The sequence below is a fragment of the Copadichromis virginalis genome, linkage group LG5 (assembly GCF_057382275.1).
Source record: "Copadichromis virginalis isolate Kocher_CV1m ecotype Utaka linkage group LG5, C_Virginalis_male_GT1.1, whole genome shotgun sequence".
In the NCBI taxonomy this organism is placed as follows: Eukaryota; Metazoa; Chordata; class Actinopteri; order Cichliformes; family Cichlidae; genus Copadichromis; species Copadichromis virginalis.
In genome coordinates this window covers 18,773,959-18,798,638 of record NC_140622.1, presented here as the reverse complement: position 1 = coordinate 18,798,638, position 24,680 = coordinate 18,773,959, and the positions used below count along the sequence as shown (strand labels likewise).

At 40.4% G+C, this 24,680-nt stretch overlaps 4 protein-coding genes across 7 annotated transcripts; 2 read left to right on the top strand and 2 right to left on the bottom strand.

Annotated features, from left to right (window-relative positions):
• Positions 1-31: 31 nt before the first annotated feature.
• Positions 32-5,049, top strand: dnajc14 (DnaJ (Hsp40) homolog, subfamily C, member 14). 2 transcript variants are annotated; one of them, XM_085456382.1, is made up of 8 exons: positions 32-122; positions 1,185-2,549; positions 2,656-2,762; positions 3,003-3,122; positions 3,242-3,402; positions 3,587-3,689; positions 4,410-4,697; positions 4,796-5,049. In XM_085456382.1, exons 2-8 carry the CDS (start codon positions 1,383-1,385, stop codon positions 4,875-4,877), a joined length of 2,028 nt encoding a protein of 675 aa, XP_085312508.1. In that variant the 5' UTR covers positions 32-122; positions 1,185-1,382; the 3' UTR covers positions 4,878-5,049. The 2 variants fall into 2 exon arrangements, with proteins under 2 accessions (XP_085312508.1, XP_085312509.1); XM_085456383.1 differs by having other exon boundaries at positions 33-122; positions 4,410-4,863.
• A 2,056-nt stretch (positions 5,050-7,105) lies between these two features.
• On the bottom strand, positions 7,106-13,810 carry inpp1 (inositol polyphosphate-1-phosphatase). The gene is made up of 6 exons (XM_085456392.1): positions 13,609-13,810; positions 12,701-12,906; positions 12,561-12,621; positions 11,685-11,885; positions 11,403-11,577; positions 7,106-9,312 (listed from the first exon to the last, which is right to left on the bottom strand). Exons 2-6 carry the CDS (start codon positions 12,902-12,904, stop codon positions 8,820-8,822), a joined length of 1,134 nt encoding a protein of 377 aa, XP_085312518.1. The 5' UTR covers positions 12,905-12,906; positions 13,609-13,810; the 3' UTR covers positions 7,106-8,819.
• A 1,872-nt stretch (positions 13,811-15,682) lies between these two features.
• On the top strand, positions 15,683-17,806 carry LOC146709450 (protein S100-B-like). Its single transcript, XM_085456381.1, has 3 exons — positions 15,683-15,836; positions 16,031-16,174; positions 16,589-17,806. The coding sequence occupies exons 1-3, from the start codon at positions 15,831-15,833 to the stop codon at positions 16,736-16,738; spliced, it is 300 nt and encodes a 99-aa protein (XP_085312507.1). The 5' UTR covers positions 15,683-15,830; the 3' UTR covers positions 16,739-17,806.
• Positions 17,313-23,186, bottom strand: LOC146709449 (peroxisomal succinyl-coenzyme A thioesterase-like). 3 transcript variants are annotated; one of them, XM_085456380.1, is made up of 11 exons: positions 23,060-23,186; positions 22,691-22,900; positions 22,060-22,159; positions 21,738-21,928; positions 21,483-21,658; positions 21,256-21,372; positions 21,046-21,125; positions 19,187-19,280; positions 18,989-19,069; positions 18,632-18,767; positions 17,313-18,515 (listed from the first exon to the last, which is right to left on the bottom strand). In XM_085456380.1, the coding sequence occupies exons 1-11, from the start codon at positions 23,166-23,168 to the stop codon at positions 18,415-18,417; spliced, it is 1,395 nt and encodes a 464-aa protein (XP_085312506.1). In that variant the 5' UTR covers positions 23,169-23,186; the 3' UTR covers positions 17,313-18,414. The 3 variants fall into 3 exon arrangements, with proteins under 3 accessions (XP_085312506.1, XP_085312505.1, XP_085312504.1); XM_085456379.1 differs by having other exon boundaries at positions 17,313-18,767; XM_085456378.1 differs by lacking the exon at positions 23,060-23,186 and having other exon boundaries at positions 17,313-18,767; positions 22,691-23,042.
• Positions 23,187-24,680: the final 1,494 nt, after the last annotated feature.

Below are 24,680 nucleotides of genomic sequence, written 5' to 3'. Positions count from 1 at the left end.
GAGGAAGTAGAAATAAAGTGGGAAAAGGAGCCGCAGAAGAAGAAGAAGTGGCTTAAAAAAAACAAAACAACACCGACACTTGGATGTCTGTTAACAAACAAGGTTATACAGTTATCCGAGAGGTATATATGACATTTCATTTGTTTTAATACAAAACGCAGAATTATTTGCCTTCTTTGTTGCACTGGACGTCCCGGTTTTTAAACACGTCTTTGCGTTAGTAGCCAAACCAATCACACAGGAAGGGGAAACAGGCGTTTATATTTCAGTTAGTCCTGCTAGTAGCTAATAGTTCACTGCTGGCTCGCTAAAAGCATAAACAGTCGCCTGTTTTGTCTTCGTTTGTGGCCTTATTTAGTCGAAATGTTGCCAGGTTAACTATCCAGAGGCAAGCTAATTTTAGCCCCCGTAGCGCCTGTCTGTCATCCTGCTTGGCTGCTTCCTCATGCTAACACCAGGGCTGCCTGCTAACATTGTCCGCCTTTTAAAACATCTGGTGATTTGAACACAGTTAACATGTTAAGGGTCTGACTGACTTCTTTATACTTTTTTATTTACTGTGAAAGGTTAAAAGGTTGTTTATTAAAGGTCGGGTTTTACACACACTGCGTTCTTGTTTGGCTAACTGGATTAGCAAACAACAAAGCAGGGTAACTGCATGTAGTCTGTGTTTTCACATCTGTGTAAATACGCGTAAAAGTAGCTTCAAAGAGGGTATTTGTAACTACTTGATACTTATACAGTTGTACCGATGAAGTCGTGCAGCTACATTGCTCACTGACTACGTAACTCGTTAATTTATAGTTACCCCCTTTTGTTTCTTTTAAAACTTATAGTTTAGCAGTTATCATGCGCTCTGGTGTCAAAGCATTTGTCTTAAAGTAATGCTCTTACTTTTCAGTTGTCTGGAACGTCTAAGGATATTTCCTGCATTTAACCCAACACATTAAAAAAAATCACTTGGAAACAAAGTTAGAGAGACAAAGTGGAGATGTGCAGAGGACGGAAAGTGGATGTTAGGGATTCTAGGGATAGTGTGAGCTAGAGAGACATGGTTTATGGCTATATATTAAATCAGAAAGCCAAAAATAACAGGAACAAGGATTCACTTATATTAAGTAGGGTGACACAGATTTGTTGTGATATCAAAACCTGGAGATTGATTCATATCTGTTGCTTTTCAGGAGCTCCAGTGCATCATGTGAGTTGTGCAAAAGCCTTTTGATACGTACAAGTGGCTGCTGATGCGGTGCACCTGAACTTGACCCACGGGAACCCCCAGTCTCGCTTTTTTATGAGAGCCTGGGGAAAATGTGGCCTCAAATTCTGGATTTAGTGAAAGTCAGATTTTACAGCGCTTCAGTCAAATTGCTGTAAGGAACATGGAAAGAGAAGCGTCTAAGAAAGAGATGGATGTTGTGGACACTGACGAGGAGTTCCCTGATGGTGTTTCGGCCTCAGTGACCAGTTCAAGTCAGTGTGAGGTTGAGGATGAGTGCGAGCAGGAGGACAAAATAGCCTATCTCAAATCTCAGGAAACCCCAAACCCAGCCACTCTACAAGACGTTGGGGCTGGTGAAGCAGAGGCCAAAGATGATATTGAGGAGGTTTCAGAAGAGTTTGAGCATGACAAGACTACAGAAAATGAGAACTCACAGGTTATAAACCAAGAAGAGGATGATGCCGCAAAGGAGCAGCACATGAATGGGGAGTCTGGTTGGAGGAACATAGGAAGTGGAAGGAAGTGCAAACTGAGGAGCAGTGGGTCAGTTTTAGAGCAGATTCAGAGAGGCAATGTTATGTCAAGTGGCGGTCGGCACAAGCAGACCCGCAGACGTAACCACCACCACTATCAGCAGAACCGGGGCCGGCGGAGGACAGGAAACCAGCTCATCTTAGCGTTTAAGGAGATGCTGTCAGAGTGCCTGAGCTTCTGGTGCATCTCCTGCATCCACATGATGATTGAGATTATTGTCACTTTAACTCACAACTGTGGAGTTGGAGTGGAGACTGGAGTTGTAAAACTTTACAACCTTGGGCAGCAGCTCCTTGTGAAGATCACTGATGTTCCTGCAATGAAGGCAGATGCGATCCGGATTCTGAAGTGGGCAAAGTGCAAAGGAGCTTGTGTGGTGGATAAAACTGTTAGGTCAGTAAAGTGGATAAAGACAGTTGCCTTATCTTGTTTCACATTTTTCTGTGCTTTGGCTATTCTGGGATTGCAGTGGGCCAAGGGGGTTTTCCTTCGTATTGGTGGGGATAGGGGAAAGCACTATTGGACGGCTTTTCAGGAGACACGCATTTGGAAAAGGATAATGTCCTTGCTGGAGAAAGCCCGAAGCCTATTCAGGAGGGATGGTCATGTACCGCCATCCGCACCGGGGTCACCTGGCAGAGCAGGAAGAGCTCAACCGGGCCAGGAGTTGGAGAGACTGCTAGCACTGGTTGAGGTACCAGAGGATGAGCTCGATCCCTTTACAGTTCTCGGTGTTGAGGTGCATGCCACTGACACTGAGCTGAAGAAGGCTTACAGACAGCTGGCTGTCCAGGTGTGAGAATCAGAAATACTTCAATTTTTACTATTACATGGCTGCTGTAGTGACTAATTTTGATTCTTTACTCATGCAACCTTTTCCTCTGTCCGTTCTCTTTCAGGTCCATCCAGACAAGAATAAACACCCACGAGCTGGAGAGGCGTTCAAAGTGCTCAGGGCTGCATGGGATATTGTCAGTAATCCGGAGACACGACGAGAGTACGAGTTGTAAGTGCACGGGGAAAAAAAATCAACAAAGTTACAAAAGAAAGAAATATTTTAATCACAATTATTTATTGTATTTTAAATCATCTTGTCAATTATTTTAATGCAATGATTTTTCTTAAGTTATTTCTGTAAGTTCTTATTGGTAAAACAACAAAACCCACTCAAGTACAGTTTGATAAATAACTGTACATTTCACTCATTATCTCCGATCAACAACTTCTCTTACTCGTTCTCATGCAGGAAGCGCATGGCAGCGACTGAGCTCTCAAAGTCCATGAATGAGTTTCTCACTAAACTGCAGGATGACCTGAAGGAAGCCATGAATACTATGATGTGTACCAAGTGTGAAGGCAAACACAAGTATGGTGTTACACATCCAGCATCGCCATCACATCATACAGCTATAAAACTGTAGCTAATCTTGTGTTGTAGGCTTTCAGCACAGGTGTGTTTTATTTGTTTCCTGTGTGTGTATGAAGGCGCTTCGAGATGGATCGTGAACCCGCTGAGGCCCGGTTCTGTGCTGAATGCAATCGTTGCCATAGCGCCGAGGAAGGGGACCTGTGGGCTGAATCGAGCATGCTGGGCCTACGCATCACATACTTTGCCTGTATGGATGGCAAGGTGTATGATATTACAGGTGAGCATCAGCTGTTGTTTACCTGTCCGGCTCGTTAGTAACAAACCAGTAGTGCATCTCAGAGTTTGTGTTTACCAACAATCTTTGTTGATATTTCGACAGGCTACTGAAAAGGTACGGGTTTTTCTTGCTGATCATTTTACTCTCAGTCATGTGACCTTTTATGATACTATCTTGTTTTCAGAGTGGGCAGGTTGCCAGAGAATTGGAATTTCTCCTGATACACACCGGGTCCCGTATCACATCTCCTTTGGTTCAAAGAACAACAGCAATGCCACACGACACAGGTACATCCCTCTGGGTGAACGTTTGGATACTGTATCTAATATTTATGATGTAAAGCAGACCTTTTCTTGTCAATAGTACCTTGTCACACTCAAGAATTTAAAGCATGCATGGCTATGGGAAGTTTTTTTAGCTCAAACTTGCAATGTACACCTGGTCGTTGGTTCGACTCGAGCTTGGATCATGTTCACAACATAAACGAGCTGATCTGGAGTTCATTTGGAACTACTGACACCACTAAAGTGTCTTTTTGTGGTTGTTTTGGTCTGCACCTGAGTGCGATCTGAACAAACAAACCACACAAAGGCTCAGGTTTATCCCGCTTGTTTTTAAACATCTGCCCTTTGCCAACGGCAGACTGAGAGTTTTCCTTTTAAATGTGCAGAGAGGGGAAAATGCAAACGTTTTGGCACTAGAGAAGAAATTTAAACAAATAAGCTTTAAAATGTCTGACTTTGCTCAAATTAGATTAATGTAAACATGTTTGATATTAGTTCTTTTTATTTCTTTCTTAGTCTGCGATCTGCATTATGTTGGTGTGTATTTTACATGCATCTGGCTGTGTATGACATAGAAGGAGCTCCCCCTTGTGTATTGCGGAAATAACAACGTTTACAATAAAGAAAGCTGTACTATTCATTTCAATTATAGTCAAAAAGGTTCCTCTCCATGCAACGACATTATTTCCCTCGACAAACTTAAATTTCCATCTTATCTTTCAGGACGCCGTCGGAGCAAGCGGCAGGTCCGACCAACCCAGCTGATTTGCAGGACTTCTTCAACCGAATCTTTAAGGGAGGACCTCCTAATGACATGGCTGCCAATGGAAGCTTCTTCCACTCAGGTTCGCCTCATCACCCACCTGGTGCTGGAGCGCCTCCCTTCTCCCCTCCTCCAAGTCAGACAGGTTTTTACATGTCGGGAGGTCACCGGCCCGAGTCCAGCGAGACGTGGGCTGAAAGTGGCAAACCCCCCAGGAGGAGGAAGAAGGTCCGCAAACCCTTCCAGAGGTGAAGTTCGCCGACTTATTAGTGTATGAAAACAGCAACACAGGGATACAAAATATAATGGCCATGTTTGTCTCTCGCCTGCCTGTTGGCATGCCAAGATCTGAACTGGAGAAGATTCAAGGGGGTCAGATCAGCCAGAGCAGAGAGAGACTGGATCACGAAGAGGAGTCTGTCAACTGAATACAAGTATTGAAGGAGGTTCTGAAGGAGGTTGCAGTGATGGTGCTTTACCTCTTAATCCACCTTACTTTTTTTTTTGTTGTTTTTGTCATTTTGGTCTTAAAGACGACTGTAGCCTTGGCATTGAAGTTCTTATCAGGATGCCGTAATTAAACCTTTTTCTTTTTTTTAATCACGTCCTGCCAAATCCTTCACTGCATGATGTTTTCACCTGCATTTTAACACTTCAGTTCTCTCACTTTTGTTAACGTTTTATATAAAGTTAGCTTAAGAAATCGGCTTTTTAGGAGGGTTAAAGCCGGTGTGTACATGCATCACTGTGATCGAAAAATGAAGATACTAATCTGGCCAGCTTCACAGTCTTTAGTGTTATTGATATTAGAGGCATGTGGCTCTACTACTGAAGCTGCACATCGCCCACAATATTTCAGAAAGGAATCTAACCTAACACATCTGAGCTTAATTATTTATAAAATGGGGAGTGGTTTTAACTCACCAAAGCAGCACATTTAAGTATTTCTTTAGTGAGAAGTCATGTTGTTTTATAAGCAGGTCTAAACAACTGCTAATCTGCTTTTCCATTGAAATCAAAGGCCAAGCTGTGGTTCTGTGTCTGATTTGTAAAACAAAAAAACAGAAAGAAAAGACAAAAATATCTTAGCATGATAATTATAGAGATGCACCTCACCCCTTAAAAAGTTTTTTACCCTGAGCTTTCTGAAGTGGTAACGTTGCAATATGCAGATACTGCAGGATGTGTGGAAATGTAGCACAGCCACGTAGATTCACACCATGGTTCACACTGTTTAGACCACTTTCTAAAAATGTGAAAGTAACATCTCAAAGAGGAAATAAAAAATTTGTAATTGACTTTATTAAGCTAATCGCACAACCGAACATTTAACAGCTGCTTGATTCTAAGTAAAAATGGTTCTACTTTTTGTCCATTGCAAAGTCTCTTTTTCCTTCAGCACCGTTGGACCTTATTTTGGCTATAACTGATGTAACACTAGACAATATCTCACTATTGCAAGTAATTACTTTGCCTGGTCTTTCATTCTGGACCTACTTGTTCAGTGGCAGTTTTTGAGCCAGTCGTGCTGTTACAGAGCATCTTATAGCCGCCGCCCAGCTCAGGACACGTCAGATCTGATTCTAGTCCAAAGCGATTGCTCTTATGTCTGCTTGTTTCAGGGTGCGCCGTCATCTCAGCGACTCCTGACGGGTTTTCATAGTTGTGTCGGACGAGGTTCACGTAACCTCTAATCAGACTCTAAACGACTGATGTCCTTTTAATCCCCACGGTATTACTGTGTAAAAACAAGAAGGTGTCAGAAAAATCCCAGTTAGTTGCATTTTGTTGTTTGGTTTGTTGTTGACATGTTTCATGGTCAGAAATAACACTTTAACTTTTGTCAAAGCTTAATGAAAGAAAACCGTTGTTATTGTTTACACCTGACATGAAGATTGTGTAGTGATATGGCAATTGTATGCTATGAGGCATCTGATAAAAGCATTTCTTTTTAACATTGACAGTTGATCACGTCCATTGAGTACGTCCATTGTTGGTGATTTTATTTTTTTCCCTTTGTGTTCATTTGCACACCCACCACTGTAATAACATGAGAGGGATTTTGAACTGTCATCAGTGGTTTAGTCCAGCCAGCAAGGCTCCAGCTGCAGCTGAGTAGGAGGTGTAGCTCACTAAGCTAACAGCTCATCTACAAATCAAGATTTATTATATTATTATTATTTTTGTAGAATCTGAAAGTTAAATGAGTGACATTTGATTGCACATCCGTTACCCTCTTGACAAAGTATGTGAATGCTTTTTGTGATGCAAGGCGTGTGTTCGCCTGGAAGCTTGAAAGAAGTCTGTGTTGCAAATATAGTTTGAGCTCAACCAGGACGATGCGTTTGCCATGTTTACTTCATGTGTCAAATAGTTTTTTTTGTTATATGTATTTGACCAGTTTCCTGGACATGGGAGTAAATGAGTGTCTATCTAAAGTGTCCCTTCCTTTTTCTTGGTCCCAGTTGAAAACAAATCTAGTCCTGGTTAAAGTGAGAAAATAAAAACAGATTCCAGCTGAATTGGGGATTTGCTTCAGTTCCTGTTCAGGAAACTGGATCCACAGCTGTGACCGCTTCATGCTTGATTTGAGAACGTGCTGTGACGTGTGTTAAAGGTAGCAGTTCAAAGTCCAACAAGTTAAAGAGAGAGCCAACACAATGACCTTTTTTAATTATCTTTTCCTTAAAGTTTTTTAACAGAATATGCAGAATTATTGCAAAAAATATCAGACAATCATCAGGGTTTTTTGTAGGGACTACGGAGGCGAGTTCCCTGGCTGGTTTTAAAATATCACTTTTGGGTTTCTTCCCCCCCACTCCCCCTGCCGCTTTCTCTGGTTTCCAAAATAAAGAGGATTTCCTATATGCACAATGTCTGTTCTGTTCCCTGTTTATTAAACTTTAATTACACCTCAGATACAATGCATATCACCGTTATATCACTTTAAACATAAACAAAGTGAGGTTACACGGCTCTGTATGGCAGACATATTGATAAGAATCTGCTGCTTGCAAGCCGGCACAGATCCCGTCTTTCTGACTGGCTTAATATTTAATTTTATTGTAAACCCACACCGAGAAGGACTCTGTGGGTTTTACCTCATATGGCTTTCCCACTCTCTGACCTTTACCCCTGTTATGGCTACGAAAAAGAGGGGCCTTACAAGGAATCATTTCAGAGAGGTGCAGATAACTGCATGCCACTCAACTGTAGTCTGATTCGCTCATTTATAGCCTGTTAGATATGAAATAACGATGAAAGAAGAAAAAAAAAGTAGATCTCACTTGCCTCATTAAAGCAAAGAAAAATCTTGTTTTCAGAAGCGACCCTGCGATTACCATTACCTTTCCTGGAGTGTTCCTCAGCTGCCCAGCAGTGAGCACTCAAGCTCCTCACAACTATATTAAACACTCTAAATGCAAAACTTAATCAATGCATGTCTGAGCTACATCACATTTACAAATATTTAGCCCGGAATGACGCATCAAAACTGATTGTTGCTCATCATCCTCCGTCTATTGCACTCAATGAACCTGAGGGGGCTATTCTAAAGAAAAAAAAATGATAATAACGGGCAGCCCATTCTAGAATATATAAATTCAGTGCATTTCATTAATTGATAATAGTATTACCTTTGTGGTTTTGACATAAAATAACTACCCTACATGGATCTTTTGATAAATTGTCAACTACCTTAATTGCCAGCATGTTATTTTCTTCCATTTACCTGATTGATTCATAAACATCACATTTGTTTTGCTTTCTCCTTTTTCATAACCCAAGTGCCAATTGTCCTGCAAGGATCGTGTCCCTCTTGCTTCTTTCACCCCTGTGTTTATTTTCAGTTCAAAGTTAACAGTCTGAAATAAACCTCGTTTATGTTGTATTCACTGTCAAACAAGCCAAATTAGCTCCTTTCCCTTTAAGCCAACTTTATCCTGATTGGCTGGTCCTCACAAATAGAAGGTTTGAACAGTAGGCAGGTGGAGCTTCTTTATTCTCAAGCACCAGCTTAATCAACCTTTGATGACATCATAAAGATGCCTGGAAACTAAATGTTTGGAGCTTTTAATCCAAACTTTATTTTCCTTTACAAAAGTTGGAATCAGTCTCAGCTCCATCTTTGACTGAAATTCAAACATTTGCAAATATAATTAGGCTCAAAGCTGATTGTCACTTTGCGATATATATACACACACACACACACACACACGACTGCATAAGCATCTGGTTAAGAAGAAGACTGTATCATTTATGAATTAAATATTTCAACCTCTACACCCATAATTTTCCTTGCCTAATATCGAAAACATGATCATGTGTATAAATGCTTCAGATCGTGCCGGCTACATCTGCTCTTCCATCATCTACAGCTTGCCCTTCAGAGCTGCGATGACAGTGTTGAGCTTTGAACAGTCTCGATAAGCCACCAGGCCGCCACGGTTAGCCCAGCGGTCAGCTCCTTTGCACTCAGTGTCAGGCTCATGATAGGTCAGTTCTGCTGTGTGATCCTGTCCTTCAATGGTCATCTGTAGACGCTTAGTCAAGTCCACCACCCCCCCACCGAGTGCTCGGAGCAGGGCGTGAGGAGCGCAGGAGTCCCACTTAAAGGTGCTTCCCTCTGAGAGGATGTAAACATCAGCCAGGCCCTCAATGACACACAGGATCTTGTAGCCGGCTCCAGAGGCGTACATCAGCTTGTCAGAGCTGCAGAGCAAGGCTAGCACACCTTTTACCACCTGCTTCTCACTGGAGCTCAGCACCACAGACAGCCCTCGATCCTCTCCATCTTTCGGCTGGGACACAGAGCAGATGTTAATGCCGTCCCAGGACACGCCCCAGAAATGCCTTCCCTTCCACCTGCAGAGAATCGGGAGTAAAGTGAGAATATCTTACTTTGAGGCTCAGAAGCTTCATCATGTCACACCATCACCTAAACACAGTGTGAAGTTTCCTGTGACATGCATGGCATCTGCTCAAACCCGTCAATCTGTTAATATTTAGCTGCAGTAGGGTGAGGTTAATATGAAATGTGTAGTTTTTCTGTAATCGTCTAATCTGCTGAAGAAAGTAAAAGGTAAATGTAGAAAACAACCTTCATAGAGAGGGATGGAAATGTAGGGAAGATTATGCTTATGTGGGATAGAATAAAAATGTTTAAACCTCAAACTATGCAGGTTACAGGACGGCATTTCCTGTGCATTCTGTGTGCACAGGAAACTAAAGACTCATGCATTTCCCCGTTTCTACCATCATTCTACGTGAATTTTATTTTGTTGAATCGAATTCCTCTGAATTCTGCATCATGCAAGCTTTGGTGAAATTTAAAGAGGTGAGCTTTCTACAGCAATACAGCTGCTGTAGCAGGGGGAATTATAGAGATCAAATTAATTTATTGTAAGAGCCCGTAAAGATACTTTTTTTTTTCTTAACTTGGGCGTTTTAATATTTACTGGCTTTTCACCTCCAGAGGTTGTTGCATAGATAATATAAAGTCCAGCAAAATGTAGCAACTTAATGTTTAACCCTGCCAAAGTGGAGATAGAAGAAGAAACATTGCTGTGACTCGAGTAATATAGTATACGTGGTGAAGTGCCAGGAGGATTGTCGACTAAGTGGATGGCACAACACGGGAGAGCTGTGTTGTGCCATCCACTTAGTCCAATCCTACCTAATCAGGCCTGAACTCGGCAGTCTATTTACACCTACAGTCCAGAGACCACTCTTTAAATGATGAGGAAGTGCACATCGCAGACAGGGAGGAACGCTGGTTTGAGCACGGAGTCAAGGAGGCCATTTATGGGTAAAGAGAACGACCATCACCAGCAACCAAAAACAACATTAACTTCCTTACCAGGGTGTGTGAGCATGCATCGCTTTTTAGTGATTACTCACTAGGGATGAGTATCGAAAACCGGTTCTTGTTGAGAACCGGTTCCCACTGTTTCAATTCCTTGGAATTGTTTGCCATTTTTGCAAACGATTCCTTTATCGATTCCAGTCGCCCCGAATGACGTCACCACGTTGTGGAGCGTCATTTACCTGGCAGGAAACATGGCGGCTCAAACGCTCAAAAGTTTGGTTATACTTATCGAGAACAGATGACAACAGGGCAACTTGCAATACTTGCAAAGTAGACATTTCATTTAAGGGAGGAACCACTACAAATATGCAAAAGCATTTGCTCACAAAACACGTGATGACCTTAAATGAATGTCGTGTTTTTAATTCCGCTCCGGACTCGTGAATCTCAACCCAGCAGCAGCGGTAACGTTTGCACGTCCTCTCCCGTTAATGCGGCAGGTAAATAATCAACTAACAGTGCATATTATGTTAGCGCGATCTGCCTTATTACAAAACCTGCTATTACTGTGCATTTAGGTGACCATGATGAGAGAGACAGAGTCTGGCTCAGATGCTGGCAGTTCTCGCTGCAGTCTACCGGTAGCGTCTCCTTTCAGGCCAGGATAGACGAATGTCACCGAGCAGTGACTAAGTTTGTGGTCAAAGGCTTGCACCCATTTGCAGCAGATGCCCCGATTATCGGTAAGTGAATGTGTTTAATTGTAGGCAGGGACATTACTGGATATTCTTGTGTAATTGCTACAGAATAATTTATGTTATACTTTGATATTGCTACAGAAGAATATTTATTTTATTATTTTACATTTACAATTTTTTTCTTGGGGACCCTGTGACACCCCATTGAAGAGCCGTAGCCTGTGGATCTCTTAAGATCTCACTGTTGGGTTTGTAAGGCCATGTTACTCAATTTCTATCTTGTTCAAAGAGAAGATATAAAACAAAGTTCTAAGCTAATCGACCTTAGTGTTCTCCTTTTTAAAAAAAAGAATCAATAAGAGAATCGATAAAGAATCGAATCGTTAAACAGAATCGAAAATGGAATCAGAATCGTGAAAATCTTATCAATACCCATCCCTATTACTCACCCCCCGCCTGCTGGATCTTTGTGGTGAAACGGCTGATTGATGACGCCCATGATGGGCTCGCCTGTGCTCCGCAGGTAAACGCCGATGAGAACCAACGCACAGTGCAGACCCGATGGAGACAAGCGGCCTTCCTCCAGCTCCTTCTCTCGGCCCTGTATGTACTGGCTGGTAGCATCTAGAGTATTTAAAAAAAAAAAAAAAAAAAAAAAAAAGCACAATAAAGACAAACTGAGCTCCGACATGAATGCTGAATGGGATTGTGGTAAGAGGTGAGCTCTTCACCTATGGGATCGATCCAGATGCCGAGCTCAGAGGGGCTGAGGGAAACAGTCAGGCCATCAGTGTTTGCCTCGACGGTCGCCGGGTCTTGGTGGATGGCTTTAGCCAGCAGAGAAGCTGCTGTGTGGTCACCGTCAAGCACGGTGGCCAGCAACGCCGCCGTCTCCTCCGCTGTGCTACAAACCGTGACTATCACACTCTCTCCTGGTGGCAGAGACAGAGACTTTGATTACTTTACAACAAACCACTTCAAATGTTTCTAATGTGCAAGGTGCAGCCATGGTAAATATTTAGACAGCAACATATTAATGTCTTCACTATGTACTCATAGATTAAAGTAAAGATCATTTGCCAAGTGTATATTTAGCTCCTCTAGATTTTAATATGAAGGTAGGCTGATTATCATCATGGTTATTATTACACAGCACATCTTAATGCTGGATGTTATATTTATGAATCTGCACTCCTGAGACAAAAGCACAGCTGGGGCTCCCCCAGAATAATCCTGAGGCACACCTGACAAACTCATACACAGGACTCATTAGAGTGCATGGAGGATTCAAGGTGTGCACATCTGTAACAGCACAGCATTGGATCAGATTGTCCTGAAGTAGACACTGTTGCTCTTAAAATGCTTTTTAGAAACAAATATTATTATTTTTTAACAACTTGTAGACATCAGTGGTTCCAATTTTGGGAATTTTAAGGTGCCCAGCCCAGCTTTAAGTAACTGTATCTAATGTAGGGAAGGAGTTCTAGATCTGGCAGGTGAAAAGAGGCATTAGTGATGCTCAAATTAGACTACAAAAGTGCCCTAGAGCAAAAGCTGTTGTTCTTGGCCCAGGGTGTAGTGTGTTATGTATAATATTAAGAAATTACCAAGCCCGTTTTCAAACTTGTTAGACTCCTCGCCATGAATGAATTCAGCCATGTCAGGGAACTGGACAAAAGAAAAATGACACAATTACAATGCAACATGCGGTCTGATCTTGGCCGGCTTCACAAAGACTTGTCCTTACCTGAGCGCCAACATCATGCCGGATCATCTCCTGAATCACCACATCGGCGAGCGTCTTGAAGTCTTGGACGAACTTCTTGTTCTTGTCATCTCCGGTCTTTTCTTGCACAAGGAGCTGGAAGAGGGGAGCCTCCTGCCTGCAGACCCGAGCCACGTTAGCAGCCTTTTCAGCCACCTTGAGCAGCAGCCTCAGCAGATCAGCCATGCCTGAACAGAGAAAGAAGAGCAGAGAGTTCAGTGAAACCGACCAAAAGAAGGAAAGTGTGTGTACGAGTGTGGGAGAGAAAAAGAGATGAGGGCGGTCACAGCTTGCACACTAGGCTAATTATAGACTCAAAATGAAAACAGGGCACTTCTGAAAGAAGTGAGTGTGAGAGAGTGATGTGACTATGCAGCAAGTTTCAGGGATAATAAGGCCAAATCTGCAGATTACGACTTCGAAAGTATGAAACACTTAATAAAAAACAACAACAACAAAAAACAAAAACACCACCACCACAAAAAAAAAAAAAAAAAAAAAAAAAAAAAATCAACAGTCACCATCTTAGTCACAGTCTTAGGAGGGAAATACCAAAAAGCAGCAATTAGGTCTGCATTAATCACTACTCAGTGCCAATAAGACACCTTTGAATGCTATTAGTAATCTTAAACAGCAAGACAGCCTCTTTTCCGGATATGGGGAAAAAAAGCATCAGTTTAAGCTCAATTATATAAATATTTACAAATAAATATAATTGTACAGAGCTCTCCGATAAACCGCTGCCAAAAAGGTCAGCTGAGGTTTAACGAGGTATTTACGAGCAAAGGAATACGAATGCGAAGAAAAACTAGAGTGGAATAAATGAAAGCCTACTAAACACCAGGTTAAAAACTGCCTCTTTTCCTCTCGTGTGTCCCTCTTCTCATTACCTGTGGGGTTTTTTTTGTTAGTGCTCCAGTCACCAAACGAGGATGTTTCCAGGAGACAAGAAGCAAAAACGAAAAAAAAAAAAGGCGTGGACTTGGTGTAAATTACGGTTTTAAAGCTCTTAATTAACCCGTAGAACTGCCTGCTCTGGCTTCTTTACGTCAGTGCGAGTTTCCGATCGAAGAAGGGCGGACGGCACCCTCACATCTAGGCTGACAAATACAAGGTTCAGACATGCGCGCAGCTACGTGACGCACGGCGTGTAGGGTTTTCAAGGAGCGGACAACAAGTTGGGGGGGGGAGCGGTGCGTTCAAGTGCAAATGTAAAACTCGAGATCATATTTCGGGAATCATAAATGCATGTCAAAACCGCAAACCAGAGTTCTACAAAGAAAATGTAATACTGTATAAATCAAAAATACGATGGATGAGCAACCTACGCTCTGACCAAGTGCTGAACAAAGAAATAAAATGAAAATAAATAAATAATGTATAATAAATCGATTTCAAATTCCAATACAAAATAAAAGTATCAATGCAATACAAGCCACAAATAAATACGAGTAAAACTAAAAAACAAAAATCTGAAATCAACACCTCAAACCGGGTCAATTTTTACAATTTAAAACTGATTCTTTCGTTTCATCCCTTGATTTTCGTCTTTTTTATTCTGGAATGACACATAAGTGAGGGTTAAGTGGCTTAAGAAAAAACAAAACAAAACAAAGAGTCCTCTGACAGTGGTCGGAAAAATCAGCCAGCGTGCAAAGACTTCGAAAGGCCTCCAGAAAACTTGAAGAATTATTGCTCAAGACCAATTTAAAAAACTGCTCCGTGGAAGCAAAATATAAAGAAATGAGGAATGACTCAAGAATTGTTCACAGCACTGTAAGTTGTCCTTTGTGTATTTTTGGACAAGTATTGTTGAAAAAGAGGTACTCAATTTGCATGTGATAGGTATTGATAATGGAGCTTTATTTAAACATCTTCTTGAGGACGTTCTTGTTTTTTTTAATGATATTTCTTAAATAATGTGAAACGAGGTTATGTTGAATCCAGGTCATTAGAAATGAACTGAAACTACACTGTTTATGAACATAAAATGCTTCTGTTTTAAATTAATATTTTTATATTACTGACTAATTCGCTGAGTGTATTCAACATGTGAATAATCTGGACCTTGTTTTTTCTTCCAGGAGGTACAAGGGTGGAAAATCATACTGATATACTAATTATACTAATATACTGATAGGAAAAGCATGTTGTACATTTCCAGACCATATTCGCTACAATATAATGCAATTTATTGATTAAGCCCCAGCAATGCCCCCAGTAATCATGTCTAATTTATAAGAAACTCGCCCCCACCACCCCATCTGCCTTTGTGGAGCACATTAGTTCTCTGTCATGCTTTTTTTTTTATGCTGTATCGTATAGCCATATTCTTACTGTAATGAAATGGATTTCCATTTGAACTCTTTAGAGCTCCTTTAATGGGAAGGCACAGGCAATTCCAGCATCTCTTCCTGTTAAGACCCCAAACACAGTACTGAGTTAAGAATACAACTGAAGCTCTTACTGTACTATCTCCATGTGACACGTATGGCAGTTCACTGGGATCGGTTTTTCACAACTGCTTTAGAGCCTTAAGACAAATGCAAATAGTTGCATCTGTAAATTAGATTACATCACATAAAGCAACTGAATTCTCTCTTTTGCATAAGGACAAAATCTTGCTTGGTGACTAATAATTATTTACTCTTATCAGACACTGTCAGATATTACTGGCCTTCATTTGAGCTCAAAGAAATCTCACTGAGATGCAGATCTGCAGATATTTAACACTTTTAAAGTCTCTTGTAGTTCTTGACTTTCTGTTACTTGTGACCTCATGGTTCTCAGCAAAGTATCCATTATGTGCTCATCTGAGGTTAGCCTTCATTTAAGCCTCATGTTAAGCTAAGTGCTGAAATAAATAAATAAATAAAAATGCATACAGTATATTGCTCACATAAAGACTACTGCACACACACTTTACAGGCAAATGGTTCTTGGTTGAAGCTTTGACCACTAGGATCCATTAGTTGTGCATTACATGGTGAGTGTGAGACGATTGATCAATACAGTTTAGTGTGCGAGGTAATTTGAGCGAGGCAGAGAAGTCGCAGCTCGAAAAGCCTTCAGTCACACTGAAGATCCCTGGAAGACAGAGGAGGTTCTACAGATGGAGGTAAGAAAGACAAAATGCTCCCTATGCAAAACAGATTTTTCTTTAAATGTTGTCCTACAAGATCAGGATACAAATATGCTGTTATTAATGCATGCTTATAGTGTATTTAATGAAGAAAATCCAACAGACGGACAATTAACTTCTTTGTGTGGCGAGACAAAAGAACGGGAACTGATTCAAATTGTTTGTCTCAGGCCACAAAGGATGCTATGTCAGACCTGGAGAGCAGCATGATCACTATTATCCAAACTTTCCACCAATACTCGGGTCAGAAGTGCAATCTGAAGAAAGCAGACCTTAAAGAACTTATCAACAATGAGATGAATAATTTCATAGTGGTAAGATATCTTCTGCAAAGCGGGTGTGTTTATGACAACAATAATAAGCATGCATCAATTTGTTGGCACGCAGCACAGTGTGTATTTAAATAAGAAAAAAACTGCACAGAATTTCACAAACATTATTGATGGATTTAAAATTTATACGAGCAAAGCATGTACAACTAACTAAGGTTGCTTGGGGCTGTAGTGGATTTTTATTTGCTTCCTTTTCAAGCGTTGACACGCTGCACAGCTGAGTCTCAGAGATATTAAAAATATATTAGATAACTAACAATTTTCCTTCTATTCCGGTGTAATTAAGATTTAAGCCTAGTAGAGTTAGTGGTGATGCTACAGATTTATCAGTGTTATTAAATATACTGTCCATTTACTACTAATGATGAACTTTAATGCAATTTTCCTGCTAAACAGAAAATCAAGGAGAAGGACACACTGGATAAACTCTTCGCTGACCTCGACCAGAACGGAGATTTGGAGATCGACTTCAAAGAGTTCATTGCCCTCATCGCCATGGTCACCTCTGCTTGCAATGAACTGTTTATTCCAAAGCAACAGAAATAGTTTGCATGCACATGAATTACTCATTTAAAGAAAGTATGTTTTGTTTTTTGTGAGACTGGGAGACTCTTATTAGTCATGCAGTTTGATACTTTTTGTTAGTATGGAAATGTTTGCTGAATACACTTACCAGTCACTTTATTAGGTACACCTATTCAGCTGCTCATTAACACAAATATTTAATAAGCCAATCACAAGGCAGCAACTCAACAGATTTAAATATGTAGACATTGACCTTTTAAGTTCTGTCAGAGAAGAATGGCCAGATTGATTTGCGCTAACAGGAAGGCAGCAGTAACTCCCTCTTTACAACCAAAGCACAGCATCTCTCAAGGCACAAAATGAAACCTCAAACCTTGAAGCAGATAAACTACAGCAGCAGACGACTACTCCTATCAGCTGAGGCCACAATGGAAGACTGAAAAATGTTGCCTGATCTGATGAGAGTAGATTTCAACTGTGACATTTGGACGGTAGAGTCCGAATGTGATGTAAGCAAGATGAACTTTTAGATCTATGGATCCTGCAGTTCAGGCTGGTGGTGGTGAAATAGTGTGGGGGATATTTTTTGGCACAGTTTTGGCTATTTAGTACCAATTGGGTTTAAACACTACAGCATACCAGTGTATTGTTGCCGAACCTGTCGATCCCTTTATGACTGCTGTGTACCCATCTCCTGATGGCTGCTTGTAGGAGGAAAACAAAATGTCATAAAGCGCAGATTGTCTCAGACTAGAATCTTGAACATGAGTTCAGTGTCCTCAAAAGGCCTCCACAGTCACCCGACCTCAATCCACCTTTGGGATGTGGTGGAACACAAAATTTGCATCATGGATGTGCAGCCAACAAATCTGCAGCAACTGTGTGGCACTATCATATCAAGATCTCTGAGGCATGTTTCCAGCACCTTGTTGAATCTGTTTCAAAGAATTAATGTAGTAATGAAGGCAAAAGAGGGTCCAAACGGACACCACCAATGTATACCTAATAAAATGGCTGGTGAGTTTCTAATATAGCATGTGTGGAATATGTATTTGAGAAACAAAAATATATAAACGTATGATACTTCCACATATTTGTCTGTCATTACTAAACATTTATGCTCATCTGACAGAATCGATAAGCTACAGCAGTACTGAGACATGTTTAACAGATGCTGCTTCACAACATGCCCTCTGAAGCAAGGACGTCTTTTTTTTTGTTTTGATTACACACTCCTCTCTCCCCTTGTGAGGAGTCAAAAAGGTGAGGAAAGGAAACGAGGATACACAAACTGAGAAATAGGAGGAAAGGCCAAGCTGACTGGTTCCATCTTTTAGAAAGACAAATAACAGACGTGTGTGTACATGTAATGCAGTCCAGCTAAGAAAATTAACACCTATACTACTTGTTGAGTAGTATAGGCACAGCTGTACCTGACAGCCCAACATCTGTGGGTCTAAACTGCTGAAAGCTTTCTTTTCCTTTGTACGGTGCAGACTGACTCATACTGAACTGGCTGTTTTGATAGCAACCAAACAGCGACCTCTTGTGGCCCAAATAGTTTTTAAATGAGTTTTATTTATTTATTTATTTTTTAAAACCCAAGTTGCACACCAGTCGTAGGACATCTTTCACAGCTCAAACAAATGCAGGATTTCAGAATCATGTTAACGATGGATTATTGTCCATGTGGAGATTCACCGCCTCAGATGGGTTTCCATAAACTCTAGGATCCTCTTCCAGGAATCTTCTTGAGCAGCAGCGTGGGGTGCGGGGTGACCTCCCCACAGAGTGAATACTGCAGGGAAGAAAAACAAACAAACAAAAAAACCCAAAAACAACCAACTGCAAATTTATTTACCATTATATATTGTATTCTTAATAAAATACAATGAGAGGAAAACTTAAGCTCACATTTCTCTGGTTTGGCTCTCCATAGAGACATTCTTGCACACGGTGCGTAGGGTGGCTCAATCAGGTGACCGGCACCGGGATATGACAAGCGGGTAAACAGCTGGGATTTACCTGCAGACCTCAGGGCCTCCTCAATCTGATGACCAGCGATCAGAGTAAACAATGAAACAGTGTGCAGTCAGTCCACACAGACAATATACAAAACTGCATTCAGGTGACTATAAATGACTGTTGTATTCTTAGAGTGTTTTAATACATTTCAGTAGACATCAAGAGTCTCCAAATAATATATACAGGACAACATAACATTTAAAATGTAATCTGTAATTGTAATTAAAGTAAAATAAGTTAATTTACCACATCTGCATTCTCTGTGCTTGCAGCACACAGATCGTCTTCACCCACTATGTACATGAGAGGACAGGTGATGTTCTTTACCTACAAAAAGAAAATAAGAGAAAACAAAACAAACAAAAAAAAAACAATAAAGAGCAGAGATTACTGAGCTCTATACACATGTGCTTCTCTATGCATGTGTGATGGGCAGAGAAGAACCTTCTGTTTGTTCTCAGCGGGCAGATTATCCGGCAGAGAGACATGTCTGAAACTCACACGGCCTCGATCATCGAGCTCCCAATGTTTCTGGTCACTTAAAGAGCAGAACAGGACAGAGATGGTACTGTTTGTTAACATCTACTCGTGAAAATCTTAAAAACAGCGATTACTATGTCAGCCCTGGAGTAGATGGAGGACCCTGAACTAGATAAAAGTCCAGGTTACAATTATGTTTTTGGACCACAATATACTTTTGTAAGGTACATCACCACACTGGAGTTTAAAGACTCAATATGATTGAAGTTAAGACTTTCAAGTAGAATTCATTAGGTTTTACGAGAGCATTTCATTAATAAAATCAAAACAAATTTACGAGAGAGGTAGCAAAAACCTGCAGCTAAAGTGCATCACAGAATTATTTCCATGGTTAAAAAAAAAGAACTTCACAACACCTAACCAAGTCAAGATCACTCGACAGATACAGTCGTATCACCGTTAATGTGTGCAATCAGCAGATGGCTTTTATGGGTCAAGATTATTCTGTACCAGAATGACTGGGAAAGAAAAGCATGGCAAGGAAAAGGAAAAAGGTCATGAAATTAAGTACAACATATCATCTGTAATTAAATGTTACCCAGGTCTGACACACTCCACACACCCAATAAAGAGTTTGTTGGGTGCTTGTTAGTTTGTTGCCACAGCAAAGCCAAATTAGTTTAACTGATTTCAAATGATTGTCAATAAATACCCCACAAACGTAGCAGAGTAATTTTCCTAATATGAGCCCTTTCCTAACATTTGAGACACAGCGCTGCTATCAAATTCAAGCAGACTTCATATTTTTCTCAGTTTAGAGATTTTCTTTGCTCCATTGTGACTAAAGTAGGAGTTTATGAAATGTGCAAATCATTGCACCAACTGTTTTGGAATTGGGGCTGTATATTGCACTTAAAGCATACTGTAAACACATAATTTCACTGAAACTCAACATAACCTTGCCCCAATCAGGTTCACCATAAGTTACCACCATGATTTATCCAGATTAAAAGAGAGCCACAAAGTACACTATTATAATCAGTCCTTATGTTTAAAATGTGTTAGACTGCCCATCTTAATGTGGGATTTTGTTAAAAATCCACTGGAGAGGTGTACAGAGGCCATGCTATCAAAATAAAAAGCATCACTGTCCAGAAATCAAAACCAACATTAAAATAAGAAATATCTATAAGTACTCTGTACTTATAAGTGACACCAGAAGTGAATGGTTCAAATAGACTGGATCCGGTCCCGTACCAGCAGACTGAGAGACAGCTTCTTCCATCAGGCCATCAGACTGCTGAACACGTCATAGACACCTCAGCTTCACTACTGGAACTTGAACATTATGCACTCCACACTGTATATAAATGCCACTTGTTTTGCACATATTCAACTCTGTATATTTTATATATTTTATTATTATTATTATTATTATTATTATTATTATTATTATTTTTTTTTTTTTTTTTACTATTTAATTTGTAAAAATGTGTATACACACACACACACACACACACACACACACACACACACACACACACACACACACGTAGGAAAATATTTAGTATACACATCCAGAAATGCATACACTATTATATATTGTACATATATTTATTAGTTTCAGGTTGGCCATTCTTGTATTTTGCTTGTTTGTGTTGTTGTGTTTGCACATCTCTGTTGCTTGTGGGGCTCGCACACAAGAATTTCACTCGCATGTGCTGTGCCAGTGTGCCTGCACATGTGATGTGACAATAAAAGTGATTTGATTTGATTTGATTTGATTTGATTTGAGAGTAGAATCTAAAGTAACCAGCCATTACCTCTCAATCATTTTGGTCTTGCCATCTTCATCTAACAGCGGGCTTCCTACTGGCCCGTTAATACAAATCAAACATGATGGCTGGAAAGGGGAACAAATGAATGTTAACGTCATTCATAATTGCCTGTCTATCAGATTTGTATTTTTCATATGCAAATAACAATGTGATGATCATACGGCAGATTTCAAAACAGGTGAGTTTGGGACGCACTTTAACACCAATCCTAGTGGCGATGCGAAGGGTCAGACAGACTCCAAAGGAGAGGCCAATGACCCCAATTCTGTCTGCATCGACCTGACAGTAATCTTGAAGTAGCTGGAAGGCTGACTGACCAAACAAAACATTTTAAGAGAGTGACAAAAACATTACAAACAAATACAAGGCTGTTAGGTTAAATCCAGTGCTTATACACTGAAACTCAGACAAAGTTATCCTACTTTGAAATACAAATCGGCAACACTCATTATGTCTGGTGGTCCAGGTAAGTCTTTGTGCCCCATGTAGGCAACAGAAAGACTCGCGAATCCCCTGGAGGCAAAAAGTGCAGAGCGGTACTCCGACAGTCCTCCACCCATTCCCCACAGATCCAGCATAGCAGGAAAAGGGCCCGGGCCTGCAGGAAATCAGCATGTGAAGTTCAGTGACTGCTGACTAAGGCACTGCCAATAAATGCCACTTCAGTGAACGCTCACCAGGGGGTAAGAATAATGTTCCTACAATTTTGTTCTGACGAATCTCTATTCTCCTCACTCCTGGCGCCATGTACCAGCGCTCAACGGTTGCAGCTGCCAGCTCAGTGCTCTGCCCCTCACTGGGTGAAGTGTGGCCCTCCAGTAAGGAGATGTTCACTATGTATGGCGTCTCCACGTTTCTTTTCCTAAGCCTGTGATCAGCATTTATATTTACACAGAGAAAGAAGCAGTCAGTGAAGCCAGAAATGTAGAATGAATGAAAGAATCCTTTAGCTGTATTTTTAAGTGCGCAACATAAGAGGCAGCTGGATTTGAAACCTGCCTCAAACCTTCTCTGCTTCTGAGTGCAGGCTCCAAAGCCCAGAAGAGTCCCATCGGCTCACAGCCTAAATAAGAACCTCCAACTGAATGATCGCTGGTCACTATTCAGGTAAGAACAGAGACAAAAATAAAATGAAACACTGCCTGCATAAAAGCCTGGTTAATATCTCTTCACACAATCTTTACTGTCTCCTTGTTAAAACGGAGTCTGATTATTTTCTTTCTACAATATAAAGTGCCTTGAAGCTACTGTTGATAAGAAATGGCGTGCACGATATAAATAAAATAAAATTGAACTGAAGTGAATTAATATAACATGACTGCCACAGGATGTCTCCACAGTAAACACATTAAATATTAACCTGTGACTTTTATCAATAATTACTTGCAGCTTGCAGATTAAAATGACAAACACTTTGTTCAATTTAATTTCAGCATGTTTGTTTTTTGCTCCATTTTGTTTTTAAATACAATAAAAAAGTCAAACCCTGCCACTGGCACAGTGAGCATCTCAACATTATTGCCCTGCTTATATGTCCCACATGCCAGCTGCTTTTATTTATGTGGACATCTATATATTACAGAAACTGTCTACTATGTCACCCAACAGCACTTAAGAGTATTTCACTCACAGTTGATGCTCCTGCTCGCATTTGTTGTATAATGAGCAAACGCCTCCCACAGATCTCCCTCCTCACTGTGCATTTGTGCGCATACTGTGACAGGATAATTTTGAGACAGGAAACGCCCTTTAATGCTGATCTGTTCATCTATGAGCGCACGAACAGGAGCGGCTGACAGCAAAGGGCTTTGTCTAAAGCTGCTCTTCCTCCGAACTTCACCTGTTAAAAAACAAACAAACATATATATACACACACATACAAATAAAACCGAGAACTTCTGATACAGACACTCTTCAGGCATGTACAGATTGAAAAAAATGATACTGATCATCTTTGATATTTAAAAAAAAAAGAGAGACCCTCAAATATTATTCTTACCAACAGCACGCTGAAGCCCGGGCAGTTTCCCACGCACACTGATGCACGACATCATCCTCTTTTCTATGAGCTGCCATATTCTTGTCACACTCATATGTGCCCTAAACATTATGGTCTTTCTTGACACTATAAACACAAAGTAAATATCAAATACTAAAACACTTAAAATCAAAGTAAAGGGTTAAATATCAATAACTACAACTAATCCAAGGTTGGACAGCATGCTCTGCTGTCAGGTTCTGTCTAAGACTTGCTCTTGTGTTAGAGATTAACCTTAGACCTTTGTCCTTTTCACATGTGCACTGTATTTTTTTTTTTAAAAAAAACAAAGAACTGCAAAGCTTTGTAACTTGGATTTCTTTTAAGTCTGCCTTACTAATGTGAATTAATAATGCTGTTACAATTACTGTTTAACTTGAGTTCTGAATTCATGATCAGAATCATCCACCATACATTCAGGTTTCACCCACATGTGACTATTTCCCGTGAGCGTCAAGCTAGTCTTGATCCACCCATCACTTCTATACATTTTCTAAGGAAAACTGGGAAATAGGTGCAGTGATTTACTAAAACATGCAAACTTATACAGAAATATGAAGCAAAAGCTGAGTTTATACCAATCTAACGAGCGTGAACGTCAATATTCTCCAACACAGTCATTTCTTGAAGTAGTCTTTAGGAATACTTCTCCAGGCTTCTTGAAGGACATGCAAAGCTCCTCTTTGGATATTGGCTGCCTTTGGAGGCTAATCCATTGTGTTTTCTTTCCAGGTGTGTTTTTACTGAACTGGCAGTGTGTTTGTGATCACTTCTGAAAAATGTAGCTGTTGCCAATCACATGCTTTCTGACTGGCTAAGGCTGACAGCACATTTCGACATTCATAATTCCTTCAATTTTAACAAGTTCTCCCCACCCCTTCCTGAAATTCATCCCTAAACCACGACATAGTCCCCAGCTTGTTTTACAGATGACTGCAGACACTCGCTGTTGTACCGCTCTCTTGACCTCCTCTAACAATTTGAACCAAAATTTAAAAGCTGGATTGAAATAAAATATAAAACGTGGGCTGGCTCGAGATTTTTGCACAGTACTGTATCTTAACCTGATAATGCCATACTCAGATGTGTTAATGGAAGCAGATTTTTTTTTTAAAGAATCGTATAAAACTGAATCCAATTTCACTGAGTATAGAGTACATGTGCACAATATTAAGGTACAAAGCCTCAATTTTCACCAGGGGGGAAAAATACTAAATTATACTTTTTCGCTGTGTTTAATAATTATTTTAGCATAAAGTATGAATCTGCAAAAAGAAAAAAAAGGAAAATAAAATGACATAATTACCTCTGAAAGGTATTTGGAAAAATAAAACTGGAGCAATAAGCCTGGAAACCGTCAATAAAAGTGAAAAGCTTTCGCAAGGTGAAAAGTGGATGTTCAGGTGGTCGGTTGCAGCTGCACAAACGCTCGTCCCATATCCCCCAACTGCAAATCTTTAACTTGTGAACCCTTTGCCCAAGCAGAGGAACCGTTTCACATACAGATTAACTCAATATACTATATATATATATATATATCTATATCTATATCTATATATATATATATATATATATATATATA

Coding starts and splice junctions, on each gene's coding strand:
- dnajc14 (XM_085456382.1), top strand. CDS start 1,383: ATGGAAAGAGAAGCGTCTAAGAAAGAGATGGATGTTGTGGACACTGAC. Junction 2,550..2,655: donor ACAGACAGCTGGCTGTCCAG/GTGTGAGAATCA, acceptor GTTCTCTTTCAG/GTCCATCCAGACAAGAATAA. Junction 3,123..3,241: donor AAGTGTGAAGGCAAACACAA/GTATGGTGTTAC, acceptor GTGTGTATGAAG/GCGCTTCGAGATGGATCGTG.
- LOC146709449 (XM_085456378.1), bottom strand. CDS start 23,012: ATGATCAGTATCATTTTTTTCAATCTGTACATGCCTGAAGAGTGTCTG. Junction 22,160..22,690: donor TGCGAGCAGGAGCATCAACT/GTGAGTGAAATA, acceptor TTACCTGAATAG/TGACCAGCGATCATTCAGTT. Junction 19,281..21,045: donor AAGACCAAAATGATTGAGAG/GTAATGGCTGGT, acceptor CTGCTCTTTAAG/TGACCAGAAACATTGGGAGC.
- LOC146709450 (XM_085456381.1), top strand. Junction 16,175..16,588: donor AGATGAATAATTTCATAGTG/GTAAGATATCTT, acceptor CCTGCTAAACAG/AAAATCAAGGAGAAGGACAC.
- inpp1 (XM_085456392.1), bottom strand. CDS start 12,904: ATGGCTGATCTGCTGAGGCTGCTGCTCAAGGTGGCTGAAAAGGCTGCT. Junction 12,622..12,700: donor GGCATGATGTTGGCGCTCAG/GTAAGGACAAGT, acceptor TCTTTTGTCCAG/TTCCCTGACATGGCTGAATT. Junction 9,313..11,402: donor AAAGATCCAGCAGGCGGGGG/GTGAGTAATAGG, acceptor GATTCTCTGCAG/GTGGAAGGGAAGGCATTTCT.